The following is a 20384-nucleotide window of genomic DNA, read 5'->3' as shown; positions in this document are numbered from 1 at the left end:
TGTGAAAACTGTTGAAATTATGCAAATTGGAGTTTATTGTTCATGCCCACAGGACAGTGACACAGCAAAGGTAATTTCCCTAGCTTGAGCCACAGAAGTGATGACTCCATCTCAAGGCTGTGGTGCATTGTCTGTCCCCTGTGAGCACCCTCTGGGGAGGAGGGCACTGATTGCCACTCACACTGCCACAGGATGTGCCAGTTTGGGCTTTGTGCTGCTTTCACTGTTGGGAAAGACACAGCCCAAGCCAGCTCAGTGCTGCAGCTGCCTGAGGAGGCACAGAAGTTACAGCAGCCAGAAAAGGTGTTCCAATGAGTGAGTGTAAATTCAAGCAGCACAAGGACTTTGGCAGGGTAGCAGTCAGTGTTTGCCCCTGCCATCCCCTCGACCCAGCATTTCCCTTCTCTTCATTATTGGTACAAGTGCAGCATCTAAAGAAAGTATTTAATATTTGAGCTGAGCCTGTCCTCCCCTTTCCAGAACCATGCCTCAAAAATCAACCCAAGGGCTTGTTACTAAAAAGGCAGAGGCAGTTGCATATTGAATGGTTTATTTTAGATTCTTTCAGGCCTGGACAAATGACCTGGTCTCCCTGGAAAAGGGCTAGCAGACTTCCCTGCCATTTAAAAACTGCTTTTGCTTGCATGATTTTGTTTTCAAAGGAGGAATTCCTCTTCTTTAAATAGCTTTTTAGAAGTGTATATAGCAGCAGTATGGTACAAAGATGAGTATTTTCTTTTCACAGTACACACAGGTTAGTATTGCCACTGAGAATATGCCTTCAACAAATGCCTTGAAAAACAGCATTCATTCTGTATTACTGATCCACCCAGAGTGTTCATAAAACTCAATAAATTCAATACCCAGAATTTAAATAATAAAACTGCAAAGTGTCAGGTATCATTCCAGAATTGGAATTACAGTAGATCCCACATTTTCCCTAACGCTGGCAGGTGCATGCTGCTCTATATACAGAACAAAAACCCCAGAAGCAAATACATTTTATATTAAATATACATAAATAGCAGGAGTGTGACTGGAGAGCCATGCTTGCATTAATACTGAGTCTGTGCTGGCAGAGTCCTTTACCAAGCACGGGGACAGGCGAGTCCTTCCGAGCCCATCCGTGGCCTGGCTGGGGCTGAGCAGGGTCTGTCCCACACCAGCCCTGCTGGGGGCACAGCCATGGATGCACACTGGCAACAGGGGCAGTCACAGCTTCTTCACCTTGTCTTTGTTCTTCTGCAGTTTAGTGTGCACCACCTTGAGAGTAGTGAGGAAGTTCCCGAGGAACAGCAGCAGGAATGTGAAAGCCAACACCAAAACCTGGAAGGGAAGAGGAAGCAGCATTTATTACCTTGTGATATTACAACATGGATTATATTCAGCACTGCTGGGCTCTACCAGACACAGAACAGGCTCTGTGCTGCATTATCCTGAGATATTTCAATGGAGTCAGATGCCCAAATATCTTTCAGGATGTGGTCAGGCACCCCCTCTGCCCTGCTCTGTGGTTCTTCTGAGCAGAGCCAACACACACCTGCCATTCTTTGCATTCCTTGTGCCTTGACAATCTGAAAAGAGTGATTGCATTGTATAGCTGCCAGAACTGCAGAGGGGAAAAGAAAAAAGGCAATTTAATTATGAGCAAAAAGAATTAAGCCTTGGAAACGTTTGTCATGGCTGTGTGTGATCCAAAGCACCTTTGGGTGGTGCAGCAGCAGACACTGCAGCGCAGAGGGAGGAGGGGATCACCCAACTTACATGCCCAAAGAACAAGAAGGGAAGGAGAAACGTCAGCCCCCGCCACATCCAGGACTGGAATCCTTCTGGAAAAGGTTGACAGAAGAGGCAGAGTGTGAGCACAGAAGAGCCAGGACTGAACCTGCAGCTCCTCCCCACCCAGATCACCCCATAAGGGCTATTCCTATAGAGTAAAAATACTTGTTTGAAATTACAGTAGTTGGAGGAGGATAGAGTTAGGGATGACCAAAACCTCCATCTCAGTCTCCTCAAATGCTGACAAAAGTCAGATTCCTCTGCTCCTGACCTACAGGACCTGAGGAGGGGGATAAAAGTCTCACTGCCCTTCCTGCCTTGGGACACAGGCAGCCAGGCAGGGGACAGCTCTGCAATGTGGGGACACACAGCCCTCTCCCTCCCTATCACTGCACCCAAAACCTGTGCAAAGAAAGCACAGCAGGAGACCTCACCTACTGTAAGGTCCAAGTGGTTTCTCTCCCCCAAAGCCCGGAGCCTGTAGAGGCAGCCCCTTTGGTAATAATACTGTAAGAACTGAACACAGCCTGGAGAAGGAGAGAGAAAACATCACTCCATCGGTTATCCAGAAGTATGGTAAGCATCAAACTACTTTAATAATATTTAATCCAACAGCATTTAATTATTGCTTATATTTGTAGATTGCATATTTGTATACAATCTTTATATTCCTACAGTTTAATATTCCAGTATTTACCAAATGAAAGTGTTTTCTTCTAAGCACATATGACACAAAATGACTTTACCCCCTGAATTAGCAAGGTAAGATATACTCACTCTGAAATATTGAAAATGCTAAAAATTGACTGCGAAACATCTGATACATGAGTCCATCGGGCCTGGAAGCAGAACATGGGGAGTTCCATTAATCTGCTAAAAGCATTCAATGCATCCAACCCTTCCCCTTCACCACCAGGCCTGATGCCATTAGCAAACGAAGCAGCAGCTGGTGCCCAGCCCATTCCACCCACTGGGAGCCCAGAGAGGTGCTACAGCCACACAGAAAATGCTCTCATTGATTAGGTTTCCCCTCTTTAACAAGGATAAATGCTGTCCCCTCTCATCCTTTATCACAGTTTTCTCCAGGCAGCAAAGCCATTTCATCCTTAATCAGTTTTCTCCAGGCAGCAAAGCCATTCAGCATCATCTGCATCGAGATTCTGCAACAGGGGGTGGTTGTGCTGCTTATCCTGAGGGCAGTTCAGGATAGATGGAGGGCAAGGACTGCCTGCCCCAGCCACTGTCAGACCCTTACAGATTCAGGAGAAGCTGTTGTTTTAAAACAATTTTTAATAATTAATTCATCAGTTCATGCCCAAGTTGAGACAGGCTGCACAGGGAGTGCATTGGGGGTTGTCTGACCACCACCACCCTCTGCAAGGGGGTAACTTGAATTTTTGGCATTAAACTCTCTAATCAAGGCTCACTAAAGGCACCAAACACCCATTTTGTGCTGTCCTTCCTCTATAGCAAAGTGCTGCCTGTTTCCTTAAGTACTGAGACAGAAACTGGGAGACTTGCAGAGATTTTGCTATCACCAGCCCAACTACAGCCACAGGGTTTGCATTTCTTTCCTTTTTCTTTAGCCAGCAATGTAAATACAAACTTACAGTGTTGTATTTATCATTGAAAACATCTGTAACATCAAACAAATATTAAGGCTGACACGCTGCCATACGTCCTGTGGCCACAGCTTCATGGTCACACTGGATTTAAATGCTCAGATGATGTAAACACCATGAAACAGGCTTGAAGCACCTCGAGCAGGCAGGAGCAGACTCACCACGTTAACATCACTCCAGACAGGAACGTGGAAACATAGTGATGAGACACCCACCAGCCTTTGATCCTGAGCAGTAAAAAACATGGCAGTTAGACAAGAATGGATTTCAGCATTGCAGTCCAGCTTACAGGCAAAAAATGATCCAAAAATGGGAACAAAGCAGATGTCCTAACTCAAGCACAAGGGATGCTGTGGCATTTCCAACCAAAGATGTGTGACCTCTAACACAAGGCAGAACACACACTCCAGACCACATCTACACCCTACAGCTACCAAAACCAGCCAACAGCTTGGACCACTAACTTGGGGACTATTAGGAACTGCAACTGCTCTCTCCCCAAATCTCAGGTGCCCCTGGAAGTGACCAGGGAGGAGGAGAGAGACAAGAGACTCTGCAGAGAGGCCATCAGCATCTCAGATTTGCTGGGCTTCAGTGCCAGGCTGAATCCCTTTTTGTTGCCTGGTTTTCTGTAAGGACATTTCATGCTTTCCTGGTTTTTGAGGGTGGCACTGTACCTTGAGCCATTGCTAATGAGAATGCTCTCCCGTATCGTCAGCGTGCAGTAATACCACACCAACAGAAAGTTAAACACTTCATCTGTCACCCTGTTAAACACAAAAACCACAGAGTAAAACACCCTCTTGTTAATTATAAAGACGCATTTTAAAAATCCCCATTTTTCCTCGATGAAAACCTGCCCAGGTGAGGCTATGGACACAAAGTCCCATCCTGAACATCTCTAACCCACATGCAGCACTGCACACAGGGGCAGCACTGCCAGGCTCCAGCCCCTTTTACCCTGGGATCCAACACTGCAGATCCTGAGCTGATAAGCAGGTATGCAGGGATGACATTAAGTGCTGCTCAAGGAGAGAAAGCACCACAGAAGCAGCAGATGATCCAATTTAGAGAGGCCTTTCCAGGCTAATTCAATGAGGAGATTCCATGAGATCTATATCAATCCAATCAACTAAAAGAATGGAAGAGCATTATGCTCTGGGGCAAAGAAACCAAAACACCAAAACTTTGTTTTGCCATTCGCAAACTCCTGAAGCCAAGGGGACTTGGGGCAGCCTCTGTACAGGGCAGCATCACTGCTGGTACAATCCTGCATTCACTCAGACACACAGAGACCACAGTGGAAGTGCATGGCTCCAACACCTTCCTGGTTTTTAAGCAAAATGATAATGGAAGCTTGTTGGTGCTCAGAGGCTTTATCACAACCTAGAGGTAATGTTTCAAGTTTGATTATTTCACACAAATTCTCTTTTGTTGTTTTTGTTACCCCAGAGCTGCAGCACACTGTTGGTCTCTGCCTGGGACAGCCCACAAGTCCAACCAGCTTTGTTCCCAATGACAGCACGATGCCAGAATAACAACATCAATTTTTAGCATCATCAGGAAATGTGATGTTGGACTTTCCTTTTAAAAAGGAAAAACAATTGGCTAAAATACGGCTCCTGCCAGAGTTGAAGAAGAGCAGGTGTCCTGCTGCCCAACTGCTCAAAGCCTAAACAGCACCTGAGCTGTCTCACTGTCCTTAACAGTGCATAAGAAAAGTCAAACTCAGCACAATTTTATGCACAACACTTGATAAGAAATAAAAATGCATCTTACCTGTAGTGGAGAAAACACCTGCAGGCAACAGCCCCCAGTAACAAGATTATTGTCAGATAAAGTTTGAACTTCTCATACTCGTCCTTGTAGGCAAACCTGGAAGGAAACAGGTGCCATTTGTGGACACAAACAAATGTTTGACTGGAACGTGGCTTCATCTTTTCAAACCACATACAAAGCCAAATATCAAGCCCAGAGACAGAGGTTTTGCTGAAACCCTTAGAAAAGCAGTGGACAGTGGTGAAAGGCAGTGTTCTGCCTGCAGGGAGGGTCTGTCTCAGCTGCAACACAATGCCCTAAGTCCATCAGAGCTGGTTTCTGGGTTGGCATGACAAGATTTAAAAAAAAAATATATATATCTCCATTTTCTGGAGCACTGTATGCCTAGAAGTCACAGTACCATTTTTCCAAACACTTTTACAATTAAGGCCACAGGTTGAGCTGGGCTTAAAAGCAAGCAATAAATTGAATTAATTGGAGCTACATAAGATGTCAGCTCATCCCCGTGTCACAGTCCAGTCACCCACCCTCAACATTTCACTTATCAGGCCTAAGAGAAACCCATTCCCTCTCTGGGCTTCAGTCCACACCCACAGCTGGCCCAGAGAAACCCAAACTCACACACGTGGGGAGGCTCACTCACTTTGCCTGGTTGCTCAGGAGAGTGACATTCACATTTCCCAGCACCAAATTTAAGTACAGGCTGGAAGACAAAAGCCAAGAGCAGACCCAAGTAAGTTGTTTTATTTGAACACCACAGGACGATCTAGAGCGAGGTAATGAGACAGTGGCTCTGCCAAAGCCACATTTGCTGGAGGTTTTCAGTTAATACAAACTGGAGGGAAATACCACAGAAGAGGCTTTACACATGGAAATATGGGTCAGCATTTCTAGGAAGTTACTGAAAAGCCTTATTTTCCTGGTCCCTTTTTTGCACTACAGTCTAAGGGCAATATGTGTAGTATGCACTGGCCAAACCCAAACACAGGGAGGATTTGGAAGAAAAGTTTCTCTTAGAAACTTCTGAGGGGCTGCAGCACCACACAGCCCTTGACAACTGATATAACTCTGTCCTAGCAACCCTGCTTGAAGCAAAAGTTAAAATTGGTTAAAAATATTATTTAAAAAAGAGAAAAGTCTTGTTCTGATTCAGCCCTCAAAAAAATTAGCCCAGGAAAACATCAGTGTGGAACAGTGAACTGCACAATCCCTTGCCAGTGCAGGTTACTGTCATTTTAACAGAAAACCTGCACTGCCCACACACATTTACATCCACTCACAGCTAATGAATTCTGTGTACAACTGACACAGCAGCTCAGCAAGAGATTTATGACTAATCCAATTTTACATGTCTTTCTTCAACCTTTTCCTTCAGGAACAAAGAGCATTGCTGTGAACATTTAAAAATCCAAAATTCCCTGAGCACACGAGCCTCCCTGGTGGAGCACATACCCATTCCTCTTGGGCAGGTAGGCTTCCATGTCAAAGAAGGCATTCTGCCTCTCCTTGATCTGGCTGCTGATCTCCTGAATGAGAGCAAACTCCTCCGGACTCGCTCTGGGCTTGCACCTGCAAGAACACAGAAACAAGATATTCCTGTTCATGTTTTCACCTCCTTTTTATTTGAAGGAAAATAATGCTGTCATAAAATCCAGGCTGTTAAAAAGCTGGCTCTGGGAACTGATGCTTTGCTCCTGTATTTCTGAGGAACCATTTGGCTTATCACGACTTTATTTCACTGCCAGGTTTATGCTGCTGTAGGTTACTTCAACCAGTTGGTTTATAAATCAGCTTCTCTTTCCAGCAGCTCAGTGACAGGATTGCATGGGAATATTGTGTTTTTCTGAAGGAACTCCCTCCACCCTGGGAACTCTGTGCGTGGTTTCAGGCACTGCCCTCGCAGAGGCTGCAGCTCTTCAGGTATGAAGTATTTCAGGATGTAACAGGACACAGAGCTGATGATTTACTGACAAACTGTGGTTTTAGTAATTAATGTTACCCAGAGAGCAGTGAACAGCAGAGCCAGCAGCCTGTGGTGTCAGAGGTGCTGCACACAAGGAATTCAGCCCATGGCTCCTGGCATCAGCCAAGCAGCCAGGGACAGTTCCCTCCTGTAAATCCACCCAGGAGCAAGTTATACCTTCAGGTTCAAGGACTGGTGTTGCTCTTCCAGTGCAGTTTACAGAGCAAAGCATTGCTCACCTGGCACAGCCAGAAGCTGCACAGCCCTGCAATGCACAGCACGCACTGCAAGGAAGAAACCCACACCAGCTCCCTTAAACTTCTTTATTTACAGGACTCCCTCTCTCATGCAGTAATGAACACTCTACTTGGCTGTAATATGGAACAACTTTAGCACTGCAACATAGATTTTCTAGTAAAAGTACTAAAAATCCAAGCATTTCAGCCCTTGGGAAGGAGAACTATCCCATCTCTGCCTCCTCCACCCTCCTGTTACCGTTGCAGGCTGTGCTTCAGATCCCTCAGTGTCTTCTTCTGCCGCTGTATGGAGCTGCTGCAGGCTGTCTGCAAGCTGGTGACTTCTTCCAGCTTCTGCCTGTAAACTTTGTGTGTTTCCTGCAGGAGAAGAGGAGATGGTTGGTAGGAAGAGCCCTCCTAGGTTATTCATGGCATTTGGTCCTCACCTCCAAGGGAAACCAGGAAAATCCTGGTTTTATGGGATACAACAGGCACCCCTTTAACAAGCAAGAAGGGGGAGATGCCACACCAGTACAATAGGGCGTAAATGGACACTGATGAAATTCCTACAAGAGGAAAAGCATCCTCTACACTCATCTCATTGCCTCTTTAAAGAGCTTTCCCACTCAGGAGCTTCTCACTCCCATCCCAACCTGCAATGAAGCCCCTAATCCTTGAATCCCCTAATCCTCCATTTGATCCTGATCCATGCCCATCAAATGGTGGCTAAATCACAGAGCAGTCACTCCAATTTCACAGCCAGATTAAATCTTGGAGAAAATAAGTGAGGACCTAGCAGAGTGGGGGAGGGAAGGGAAAGACACAGCACCAGCCATAAATCCATGGCTGAGGGTTTATGCACCTCCTGGCCATCATTGCCATCCCAACCCCACGGATATTCAAGCAACCTACTGCCCCATATTCTGGTTTAAAGAGCTGAACTGATGTCCCTGCCTGTGGCCTCAGATGCTCCCTGGGAGGAGCTGCTTTATCACAGCTCATTGGTCCCCTGAAGCCCCCAATTAGTGCTCAGCCATAACGAGGACAACCAACTGCAAACCCATTGAGAGGAGCCTCTGCTCTCATCCCTCCCTGCTCTTGGCTCTGCTTTTCCACCCTTTGCAAGGATTTCACTCCTTTCCCCATGAGGGAGGTCTCAGGAAGGGCTCTCCAAGCACCAAGCAATGACCTCTGAGCCAATTTTAAGACCTATAATGAGTTGGAAAACGAGTGTGCAGAGTTAGTGCCAAGAGACAGTGCGGGTTACACGGCTGCTTCACCGACCAGCACACCAAGAACCACAGGAAATTCCCACTGCTCTTCCCAGAGCATAAACATGGTGGTGAAACCACACAAACCAAACCTCTGCTCTCCTCCCTGCTAGGACCCACCTGGTAGCTGTTCTTTATTTACAAGATCAATCCAAAACAAGCTCCAGTGTCTGATTTAAAGACCTTAATAACCAAACTAACCCTGTACAGGCACTGCAGTTCTCACTGTTTCAGGCTTACTTTGGTTTTGCTGAGCACACCTTTATAGCACTAATCCTGACACCTTGACCACCAGCAGCTGCCACCCCACCAAAAAATGTTTCTACTTTGCTTTTCCAGGTGGGGAAACTGAGGCAGGGACAATCACTGACATTTACTGTGGTTTAGGTCAGACTAAGGCAGGGAGTTTGTCAAGAAGGTGCACACAGCAAACAAGTGACCAAAAAAACCACGCCAGCTGCTCTCCCCCAGCACCCAAGCCTTGCTTCTGCTAACAGGAGTACAACCTGAACTGAGTTTTAATTAAGAAACAAGCTAAATGTGGAGATCACACTTTTTTTCTTTTTGCATGCACGTTCTGTTTAACAGTCTAAAAGAGGCTAAAACAGCCTCCAGAGTGAGAACAGCCTGTCGTACTTTAAAACTGGCTTCAAGATTTTAAGCACGTGTATAGGTGCAGCACTGATGACAAGCAGGGAAGGAAGGGAAGGTTTCGGGAGGTAAGAGCATCTTGTAGAACAGCTCTTGGCCCCCACTCCGAGGCCCTTCTGGCCGTCGGTGCACTTTTGCAAGATGGAAAAGCAGCACTTGGACGCGGCGTATCCCAGCACAGGAAATCAGACTCGGCCAGGAGATGCTGGCGGGACAGGCGCTGCCCGCGCTGCTCTTTGCAGCACAACCGCACCGCGTCTCCTTTTTCCATCTTTTCTCCAGCAACGGGAACCGCGGCACCACATCTTGGTGCATCCTCAGAGGGACCTGGGGCACGGCCAGGGCTCGGTCTGGGCTGTCCCGTGCGGGTAGCGGGACACGGGCTGTGTGCGGGGGCCGGGCACGGAGGGATGCACGGGATCCCGGCTCCGTGCGGGCACCCCGCGGCCGCAGCGAGGGCAGCGAGTGCGCTTGGGGCTGGGGGGAGCCCTCCCGCACCTCCGGCTGCTCCCGCCGAGCCGCCCCGGGGATGCGGCCGGCCGTGGGGACCCCCGGTCCCGCTCCTGCCGGGCGGGGCGAACCGGGGCCGGCCCCGCATCGCGATGCGAAGCAGAGCCGGCAAGGGCAGCGCGGGGGAAGCCGCGTCCGCGCAGGCGGGGGAGGCACCGCGATGCCCGCGGGGCCCCGCCGCCCCCCGCTCACCTGGAGCTGCCGGAACTCCTCCTCCAGCTCCCGCCACTCGCCGAGGCTCCGCTCCAGCTGCTCCCGCATGGCCGCGGGGCCGCGCCAGCTCCCCGGGCCCCGGCGCGCGCCCGCCGCCCGCACCCCCGGGCCCGCGCGCCGCGTGCGCCGCTGACGTCATCGCGCGCGGTCATGGGCGCGGCCCCGCCTCTCCCCCCCCGCCCGCCTCAGGGGAGGGACCCGTCAGGTGAGGGAGCGGCTCCGGTCTGGGCTCACCTCGGGCCACAGAGCCCCTAAGGCCGGAGATTCCGCTCAGGTCAAGGCTCCCCTCAGGTGCGGGATCCCCTCCTGTGACGGCCCTGCTCAGGCCCGGGATCCCCTCCCGTGATGGTTCCCTTAGGCGCGGCCCCCGTCAGGCCTGTGCTCTCCTCAGGCCAGAGCTCCCCTCAGATGGCGGGGTCCCCTCGGCTGCTGTCACCCGCCCTGCTCCGGTCACCTCCTGGAGGCCCTGCACTTCTCCTGAGGCCCCTTGTGTTGTGGCAGCACCTGAAGTGCTCTGTGGTGTCACATGGAAGCATCTTCCTGCCCTTTCAGGGTGGTTCATCACACACGGAGCCAGAGTGGAGATAAAACCCTCCACTGCACAGGGCCAGCCCCCTCAGAGAGCCCTGGGGGCTGAATCTGAGGCAGCTCAGCACTGCAGCTGCCTCGACCTTGGTCACAGGTCCTTGGTATCACAGAAGATGACAAAAGGATTCCTGATGTCTTTATTTTTACAATAATTACCCATTCAGCACCTGGACTGGCCAGTTGTGAGCTGGGCCTGATGTTCTGGGGCAGGGTGGGAAGAGTTGTAAATGTTGACGCCACATCCTGAGAGTTGTGAGTTTCTTATGCAAGGGTAGAAATTGGTAAAGAGGAAGAAAAAGGGAAGGGGAAAGGAGCAATTAAAAAAAAAAGGTACAAGGGAGAGGAGACGGGAGGAGTGAAGTAAAAACACAAATGCAATGCTCTCTTTTCACGAGGAATGTATGTAGGATTCCATTTCCTTGAATTTCATGTAAACAACCAAAAACGTTGGTTGTAGAGACACTCCTCAGTGTTCTTGCTGTCCCTGGTCCTTCTCTAGGTCCACTGGTTTGATTTTGCATATTTTTTTCATATATTGGTGGGTGGACACCTGAAGTGCCGCTGATGAGCTGCATTCAGTTTCCAGAGAAACCCTCTCAGAACTTGCAGTGGTTTGGGATTTCTGCTGGTTTGAGAAGCACCAACCCCAGGGATGTTGCATTGTCCCTGCTGCTTCTCCAGTGAGGCCACGATTGTCCAGAGATCAAACATGTGTTGTGGCAGGTCTTGGTAATCCTGAAGTAGAAAAATAAACTAATCAGCATAATAGAAATGTCACAGCAATTTGTTACGTCTGTGTTAAATTTTTCCTGGATTCTAGCATTTGTCCACAATCCTGTGTGACAGGACTTTATGTTACAGGAGGCCTGGAGTTTGGATTGCAGACTTTGGAGGAAGGAGGATCACATCTCAGATCGGAGCGTTGACTCCGCGCTGGATACGTGCCAAAACTTTCCAGTTCACCACAAGGTTGGAATACTCCCTGCCAGCAAAGTTATTTCTCCTTCCCACATGAAAACATTCCCTCCACCTTTGCAGATCCCTGTCAGCTCAGTTTATCACCACCTCTGAGATGTAGCTGCATCTTACCCCTTGCTGCTGAGGCTGGGGTGCTGACACCCTCCTACAGATCTGGAATCCAGAAAGTAAAAACATTTTAACATTTGTAGGATTGCTTGTGTCAGTTCAGGAAAAGGTGCTTTTAGAAGATATCATAAATTGTCAATAGCCCTTAAAAGTATTCCTTTCACTGCTGATCTGTAAGCCTCAAAAGAGCAGAAGGAAACTCTTATCAGACATGAGTATTTGTCCTGGGCTGGAATTCTGCAGGCTGATGACATTTAGTTAGGGCTGTGGTGTGAGTTTCACATACAAAGGCAGGAAATGTTGTGCATTTCCCACTCAGAGCCCTGCTGGGCTGGCCACAGAGCTCTCCCAGAACACCAAGGGATTTATCCCAAACTTTCCTACCTCTCCCCTACACCTCTGGACAAGGAACAATTCTTACACGTGTTGTGGCTGTGCATAATGATTACCCCAAAAGATTTCTTTCAACTTTTTAACTACACCATGCTAATTAATATCCATTCAAGAGATCTGCATTTTCTTTCAAACAGAAACCACAAAAACATTTAGTTAAGCCCAAACATTGTGAGTGTAGCAGGGCTGGCCTTACAGCTGGCTCTGCATTATTTAACCTTGCACTGTTACAAAATAGTTCAGAATTACCTGTAAGCTCTCCCCACTCCTGGGAGGCTGCAGCTGTTGGTATAATCTCATTATTTCAATCACATCTTTGTGAATGAAACCAAAGCAAGCTGAGCTAGCAGGGATCCCCTCAACCCTGCATGGGGAGCAGGGCTCTGTGCAGCTGCTGCTCAGGGCTCCCACACCTCACCTGTCTTTCACTTGTGGCAACACATGAGGATTGCTGCTTTTCCTCTGAATTTCAATATTTTATGGTCATTTTTCATGGTATCTTGCAAGTTTTAATGGCTGTCTTCTGCTGCCAGAGATCACCTAAGGCCATTGCACAGCAAATTTGCAAACATGAAATCTCTGGTTTGCCTTTACCTGAATTAATCCCCAACTCACCAACTTTTCACTGCCAGAAAACGTGTCTAAGAAATTGAGTTCATAAATCAAGTTAAGGATCACAGAGAAATTGTGGCTATTTTTTCTCTGGGTGTTAGATTTTGTGTGAGTACACATGGTTTTATATATGTACAATCACATGTGAGCTCCTTTCCTTCACCCTCCAGACTATTCCTGAATGCAAATTCCATTCATTCTTTCCTCTTAGGATAATTGAGGCTGTTTCCTTTGATGCTTTTCCCCTGTCTTAGAAATGCAGATTCTTTCCAGCACAGCAAAGGAGAAAGGACAAAATATAAATGTAGATGAGTCCCTATTCTGCCATCAGGTGACAATAAGCCATGATAAATAAAATACTTGGCACACGTTTCAGCTGGAGATTCATAGTGCTGATTCATCTTGCATTCATCTGGATTTATCCTTCAATTAAGGAATAAATTAAGGATTTGAAGTGAGGCATTAGCTCAAGTATGGCCAAATTTATCTGCCTCCAATGATATTAAGAGTCTTGCAAAGCACTCCACGGTCAGTAAATAATTCTCAGCTTTGGGTGACTTCAGGAATTCACATCAAGACTTTACCTTTAAACCTCTGCCCTGTTGCAGGTAGTTCAGCAGAGACCAAGAGGTGTAAATCGGCAGCAACGGGAGCTCCTGGGGAGAGGGTATCTGGTGTCAGCTCCCAGGGCTTCAGCCTTTCAGTTTGCAGGACTATCTAAGAGCCTGAACATTCCAGATAACCCAGGGGTTTAACTTTAGGTTGTTTTGATGTAAAACCAACACGGTTTTTATCTTGAAAGAACTGCTCCCAGCCAAAAGGAGGGAAGAATTTTAAATGCTTTCCCACAAGGCTGCCTCTTAAGCCAGAGGCATCAGGTGGAGTTTACACTTCCAACTTTTCACTTCAATCCCTCCTAAATCCTGCTAATGACAATTCTTTAGAGCAGAGTGGGGGATGCTCCTTCAGCTCACCAAAACAGGCTTGGTTGGAGTCCAAGACCCTCCCACCTCTTCCCTGGCTTTTCTTTTGAATATAGCAGCAATAAAACACACATCTGAGCATCCCACTTCCACAGTATGTTGTTGTCACACTCTTCACCTTTAAAGAATTCCAACATATGTTTCCCTAAATGCTTTTTCTCTATTTATTCTACAAAGTTCCCAGAATAAATTTAATTTATTGATTCTGACAGTTTTCAGTTGGTTTGGACATTTCACTTGGGTGATTCCCCAAGCTTAGTGCAAGCAAACTCAGCTTGGAGCAGCTGTCTCCTTTCAGTGCAAAAATGATTGGTTTCAGATGTAGAATACTGAGGGCCTTGGCATATATATATATATATATATATATATATATATATATATATATAATTTATTTATTTATTTATTTATATTTTTTAAAATCCTGCCCTTAAAAGTAGAAAAAATGGAAAGTGCATAGTGTGTCACAGGGCCTTGCTGCAGAAAGGTGTTTCTGGGCATGATTCCATACACAAACTCCCAGTGCTTGGTTTGCTCCTCAGTGTGTCCAGCCTGGAAGTGGAGTTCACTGCAATGAGCTGTGTTGGCAGAATAATGGGCTGAATCACAGCATAATTTACATGGACAGATTTAAAAGCTTCCTTTCAGTCCTAAGAAATGTAAGGTTTAATCAACTGAAGCAGCAGCAGCAGCAGCACAAGGAGCAGCAGAACTGCAGCCCTGGCACTGCCCAGTGGAGGTTTTGCTCTTGTTCCTTGGTGTCAGTGGCCAATGCCTGTCACAGTGAAAAAAGGAAAAGAAAACACCCAAAAGGGCTATTTGGAGCCAAATTTTGGCTGGCAAGGCTGGAACAAGGGGAATTGTGTCAAGGAAAACCCAAATTCTCCTCCTAGCACATCATAGCTTGGGGTTTTGACCCTACTTTGCATAGTGGCCTCAATGTTGTGCCTGGAAACAACTGCCCTTGGGAGAGGAAGAGAGTTTGGTGAGGACATTTCTGGGTCAGTTTGAGTTTATGTCTCACTCTTTGACTGAGTTATATATTCTAGATATATCTGACACCCTTTACAAAAATTTTCCCCACTTCCTACTTACTAAGGGGATTCCTTCTCTCAAAAGGGAATGACATTTTCTAAGTAAAATTTCTTTTGAGTGAGTGAAAAGAACTTTCTGATAAAACTTCAAATATCACCACCTTCTCTTCAAGCTGGTCTAATTTTGTCTTTTTTTGTAAGAAGAATATGCTTGTATTTACCCACTCTGTACCCTTGTAACACAAAAAGGTACAGAATGATATTATCAAGTGACAAAATAATTAAATATGATTCAAGTGTTTATATCTGAACTAAGAAAACTGTAGATGGGAATCACACCCAGCCTCTTCCTAGATAAATTATCTGTGAAACCTCCTTGGAAGGGGCAGGAGTGGCTGTGAGGGTGCTGATAACCCACTCTGGGAACACAGAAGTAAAATAACAAACACACAAAACCAGGAGCAGAAGAATTTAAAATAAACAACCCAGAAATGGAGGCAGCACCCTCCATCATATCCAGGTACAGAGGTTTTTGCAGAGGCAGTTTTTGATCCCAATTTGTGAATTTTCATTTGTTGCTAAAATATTTTAACTCTTTTAAAGTTTTTATTGTTTTCAAATGTATATTAGTTTTCAAATATGTATGTAACCTCTGGTTAGCAGAAGCTGTGGTTGGGTGTGGCATAGTTTGGACTTGCAGTTCAAAAACCTCAGGCTGCCCATGCCCTTTAAAAATAGACAAGTCAAATGGTCTGAATTAGTTAATTATTTTAATTGCCAATCTCTCAATGAAGTGCAGTGCTATATAGGGGCTGAAGTAACCCTTCCAGAGAGGGTTATTTCTGGTTGTAATTCCAAGCTGTAGATTTTGGGCTGCAATGAGCATTTTTTTCTTCTCCCTCATGGATTTCTTCATTTCCTCCCCAAACCTCCATCCTCACTCCAGCCCTTACAACTGGCCATGGTGGAACACAGGGATGATTGTCTTCAGTCATTCTTAGGCTCTGCCCCAAACCAGAACCCATTACCATGAGTGACTGTGAATAAATCCTTCCTGGATATCTTCATCTCATTGTTAATAAAAGGAGACATTTTCTCTTGTATAAGTATTTCCGAACTTGGTCATCTTCCATGGATTTCTCTCTCTCTTTTTTTCTTTCTTAAAGAAGTCTTTACATTCTGCCTCTCCTACATCCCTGGAAATGCTTGCTAGCAGCTGCCATCTTCCAGTTCATGTAATCTAACACAAGAAATTCCCTGTGTGTATTTTCCCTCAGTACAGATCTCCCTCCATCATTTCCACACCAGCTCATGTTGTCTGTGGAGCAGCTCTTCCTTCCCTCCACTTCATTTTCCTCCACCTGATTTCCCAGGCAGTGGCACTGTCTCCTTTGGCTCCATGGCCCTTACATGTGCCATGGGAAATGGAATATTTGCCTTTAGTCACATTCACACTTGGAATAAATCCATTCTCTGTCCTACCTGAGCATGAACACAACATTTAAGCCACATTCAATGCCTCAGATATTGAGGATTACAAAGGAACACCCGTCAGGGAAGGCTGAATTCTATCTCATCTTTACACAGGCAGCTGCTTTGTTTCATCACGAGATTTCCCACCTGCCTCAACATTTTTACCTCACAGCCTGCAGAGTTGTGCACAAAAATGTGGTGAAAGGATGAGAATCAAATGCATTTGACTCATGGGAGTCATACAAGAGCTGTGGTGTGATACTAGAAATGTGCACAGTCAATTACCCATTAGGGAAGATGATTGCAGACACCCATAAGGCCAGAGTGGCAATCCCTGCTCACCATGGCTGTGGAAGAAATGTAATGGATGAGGGAATTAGTGTCAGGTTTATTCAGATTTCTCCTTTAAGACCGCTGATGTGCATTTTCAGGGGCTTTCTCCAATTTCTCCTGACATTTGCAAGGCTGATTTATTTGTTACTCATCGGCGCTGTAATCAGTGCTTTCATTTCCAGCCTTCTGCTGCTGGGCGTATGAAAAACCAACCAGAGGTGAAACCCTCGTTGTTTATTAGCACTTTATATTCTGCTGGAGCATCCCGAGCTCAGGGCACGTACCTGCGCAGCGCTGTGTGTGTGTGGCTCCGGCTGCATCCCCGGGGCTCAGCGAGGGGAGCAGCGTGCGGTGCCGTGTCCCTGCACATCCCCGGCCCTCGGCGCTGGAGTTTGGCTCGTTGCTATGGCGACCCCGCCGCCGCAGGCAGCACCGAGCCGCCGCCAGCACAGGTCGGTGTCCGGTTCGGCCCTCGGCATCGGGGGCGGCGGGAGAGCGGCGGTCGCGCTCCGGGCTGCTCTGCAAACCGAGCTGGGCGCTTTCCGCTCGCAGCGCTGCCCTCCTGCCCGGCCCCCGCTGGGGAGGAGCGGCCAGAGGCGCCCTGAGCATTCCGCTCGCAGACAGCGCCCTGCGAGGGGAGGGGAGGGGGTGACTCCGCTCCGCTGGTGGTGCTGGCAGAGGGACCCCGCTGCAGGGCAGTGCGTGCTGCCGGGTCACGGCAAGGGCTGAGCTCAGCCGCGGCATCCTCGGGGCCGGGGCATCCTCGGGGCCGGGGCAGTCAGGCCGGGTGCACAGACAGGGGTGCGGTGCCAGGCAGGGTTCTGCCAGGGACACTCAGCAGCCGCTTCTCTGCAGCCAGGCGTGTTTCCCTCCTTGCTCTTCATTAAGTTAAGATGTAAGATGGAGAGAAGTAGCTACGCCTCATTGCTCTGAAGTTCCGCAAAGAGACAGGGGGAAAAAAATAGGCTTCCAGTAGGGCAGTGCAGACCAAAGCTGCATTTTACCAGAGACGCGACAGAAGTCGCCGAGCAGCGTCTGGAGGGGGACGCGGGGGTCTCTACGAGCCCCATCGCCAAGCGCCGCTGCAGAGGCGCACGGGAGCAGCAGCGTCTCGCCCTCCGCACCGAGAGCTGCGGCCGGAACGGCTGCGCCGCCCGCCCCTCGCTGCCAGCCTCCCCGCGCCCTGGGAGTGGGCGGCTGAAAACATCCAGGGAGGCGAACACCGACTGCGTTATCGCTTACGCAAACCTGGCATCGCTGACGTAAATTTAGAAGGGGATTCGGCAAATAAAGGCGGCTCCCGGCAGCCCGCATTACCTCGGGTGCTCTGCGCGGGCTGGGCCTCGCAGGACATGGCAAGCAGATGGGGCTGCCCCCGCAGCTGGGAATCCTCCCTGGGGTTTGTAAATCCTGAGCTTTGAGTTAAAGAAGTGGTGGGATGTGTTGGTGGGAAAGCGATGCTCCCATCTGGCAGGGGTAGGGAAGAGACTTCTTGTCGCAGGCATGAGCGGCTCAGAGGTCATGGCCAGTGTCGGGGTGGGTGCAGATTGCTGTAGCTCGGCTCTTCCACTTCCCTAGCGAGGGCAGGACAGGCTCAAGCCAGCTAAGAGTGGCACAATGTCATGAAAAAACCCAGCCATTGGCAAATATTGGCAAGACCCCCTTCTCCAGGAGCTGCAGCACTCAAAAGTGTGGGAAGAACTCAACAGTTCTCTCCCAGTGTATCCTGTGTTTGCATTGCTGGAGAAACATCCTCTGTGGTGGGCTGTGACCCCACCATACCGAGGGACAGATCCTGTACTCAGTGTCCTCTAACCAAGACTCATTCTGGACACAGAAGTACTTTTGTTCAGCAGTGCTATCCTTCTAAATAGTTGTTGACCATTTCCCACAGCTGGAAAATGCAGAACTGAGGTAGAACTCTAACAGTATTTTCTTAGTTAGAATTTCTAGCTTTTATTTCCTAGCAAGGACCCAAAGCATCTTTCTTTCTCCCTCTCCTCCCAAGGCCCAGGTTTTTTCCCCTGCCGGGCTCCCTGGCACCCGCAGCACAGACGCAGCAAAATCATTCGAAATGGTCAGTCCAGCGGATCAGGACAGAAGGGGGAGCCCGGGAGACAAAATCGGAGAGCATCCCACCCCGCCGGGCTCCAGCCGAGCTCTGGATGTTAACGGCATTCGTAGAAACTTGCTTTTGTTTCTACAGCCACCTTTTGGCTTTTGTTTCTGGTTTACAGGAGACCACTCTCACCTCCGAATCTGTGCCGAATTCTCACTGTGCTGAGCGGCAGTTCCGTTGGCAGTGCTCAGAAATCACCACTATGCTGCACTCCACCATTGTCCTCTGTATTTTTGAGGCAAAACATCTCCTTTTCCCTCTCTTCCCCCACACTGACCCTTTCCCTGCAGGCCTCCAATGCCCGAACAAGCCCCACTGTGCTCACCATGCCCTCCCTGCTGTTCCTGCTTTAAACCCACCTCACCTGTGAAGTCACCTCAGAAGTCACCTCCTGGGCAGCTTGGTGTGGTGGCCAGCACTTGGCCTGCCCTGGGCAAGCCCACAGCCTCCTGGGAGAGGGAAATGTTGTGGATTCAACCCTTTTTAATGAGGAAGCTGCAGGACTGATATTTTTAGCAGCAAAGGAGCCTGAGCTGCATTACTGCTGGGGGTATGAATGTCCCAGCTCCAGGTGGGCCTCAGGGACACTGGACATCTCCCTGACCCATTCCACCAGCTGTATGGAGGAGATGCCTTTCCCTGCACTCCCCAAGATCTCTGGTAGATGCAGAGATCAATGCCTGCCACAAACCTGACCTGCTGGGATTTATTTAACATTTCCTAACAGGCTGGGCTATGTTATGAGCCCATTTTCACAAAGTGCTGGTTTGTACTTCAGTATCTTTAGTTGCCTCCTGTTTGTTGTATCTCTGTGCATGGCTCACAAATACTGTTCTGCCTGGACCTGCCTTAGTACTTTCTAATTTATTGCTGATAATAATTTGTTTTCTTCTCCAGATACCAGCAATATGCCTGTCATAAAGTACCCGAGGCTTAGAGACCCTCTCTTTTATGAGTGGGACAGGAAAGCCCAGAAATGTGGATTAAGACACACAATTTATGCTGTAAATGGGGATCAGTACACTGGAGAATGGCTGGACAACTTGAGACATGGTAAGATAGATAATTTTGAGAAGAAATAGCAACTTAGATGTTCTTACAAAGGTTCCTAGGGGTAGGAAGTGGTCAGTGGTTCTGTGTGCTCTATTTGCTCCTGGAATAGCATTGATGTAGGACCATATGTACAAACACATACACACACACATATATATATATTTGATATATGTAATGCAAAAATGCAGAAACATTTCTAATAGGTAACTTGAAGAGCTTTTGCATGCACTCAGGGGCAACTACCCAAAATATCTCTATTACAGATGTTTAAAAATCCTTTCCAAATAACAGCAAACTGAAGTCAGGTCCATGCATTGGGATGTGCCCTGGCTGCACAGTCCTTGGAGCTCTCTTAGCTCCTGGCTTGGTTCCAGGAATCTTAATTTATTCCCAAGATGTGGCAGGGGCTGCAGGGGACAGAGCAGGAGGAGACCCTGTCCAAGGCAGGAGCAGCCAGAGCAGGACAGACTTGTTTACAAGCATAAACTGAGGTTTGGAAAGATTTCAGTGCATTCAGCAGAGGCCACACAGGAAGGCCCTGATCAAGATGAACGCTGGTTCCACCTCGGGGAGCTAAACTGAATCCCAGACCTAAGCCTGACTTTGTGCAGGGAGCGCTGCCCTGCCTGGGATGGAGCAGCAAGAGCAGCCCTGTGCACCCTTCTCCTAACCATGATGGTCTCCCTGTC

The 20384-nt window shown here is 48.1% G+C and overlaps 2 protein-coding genes and 1 long non-coding RNA gene across 5 annotated transcripts in view; 1 reads left to right on the top strand and 2 right to left on the bottom strand.

Moving 5' to 3' along the window:
• Positions 1–533: 533 nt before the first annotated feature.
• On the bottom strand, positions 534–10166 carry TMEM120B (transmembrane protein 120B). 2 transcript variants are annotated; one of them, XM_071445069.1, is made up of 12 exons: positions 10004–10166; positions 7639–7757; positions 6633–6749; positions 5824–5883; positions 5181–5276; positions 4079–4168; positions 3563–3628; positions 2557–2618; positions 2214–2306; positions 1765–1829; positions 1541–1609; positions 534–1326 (listed from the first exon to the last, which is right to left on the bottom strand). In XM_071445069.1, exons 1-12 carry the CDS (start codon positions 10070–10072, stop codon positions 1213–1215), a joined length of 1020 nt encoding a protein of 339 aa, XP_071301170.1. In that variant the 5' UTR covers positions 10073–10166; the 3' UTR covers positions 534–1212. The 2 variants fall into 2 exon arrangements, with proteins under 2 accessions (XP_071301170.1, XP_071301171.1); XM_071445070.1 differs by lacking the exon at positions 3563–3628.
• A 65-nt stretch (positions 10167–10231) lies between these two features.
• The window catches only part of MORN3 (MORN repeat containing 3), a 21182-nt gene continuing 11029 nt past the window's right edge, over positions 10232–20384 (top strand). Inside the window, exons 1-3 of one of the 2 annotated variants that reach the window (XM_071445080.1) lie at positions 10232–10315; positions 11474–11581; positions 19540–19695. In XM_071445080.1, the coding sequence (XP_071301181.1) occupies positions 19551–19695 (145 nt within the window). In that variant the 5' untranslated portion in view covers positions 10232–10315; positions 11474–11581; positions 19540–19550. Of the gene's footprint in view, positions 10316–11473; positions 11582–16842; positions 16976–19539; positions 19696–20384 lie in introns of those variants that run through there. The other variant, XM_071445079.1, reaches the window with a different exon arrangement.
• Positions 10736–16937, bottom strand: LOC139598558 (uncharacterized). The gene is made up of 2 exons (XR_011681939.1): positions 16808–16937; positions 10736–11347 (listed from the first exon to the last, which is right to left on the bottom strand). It is a non-coding gene; the product is annotated as an uncharacterized lncRNA (long non-coding RNA).

Source organism: Agelaius tricolor, unplaced genomic scaffold (assembly GCF_023055355.1).
Source record: "Agelaius tricolor isolate 1412-34295 unplaced genomic scaffold, bAgeTri1.0.p SCAF_20, whole genome shotgun sequence".
Taxonomy (NCBI): Eukaryota; Metazoa; Chordata; class Aves; order Passeriformes; family Icteridae; genus Agelaius; species Agelaius tricolor.
This window is presented reverse-complemented; position numbering and strand designations above follow the sequence as displayed.

Excerpts from the sequence above, each read along its gene's own strand:
- TMEM120B (XM_071445069.1), bottom strand. The coding sequence starts at position 10,072 with ATGCGGGAGCAGCTGGAGCGGAGCCTCGGCGAGTGGCGGGAGCTGGAG. Across the intron at positions 4,169-5,180 it reads AGGTGTTTTCTCCACTACAG|GGTGACAGATGAAGTGTTTA; the intron begins GTAAGATGCATT and ends TGTGTTTAACAG. Across the intron at positions 1,830-2,213 it reads CCACTTGGACCTTACAGTAG|AAGGATTCCAGTCCTGGATG; the intron begins GTGAGGTCTCCT and ends AACCTTTTCCAG.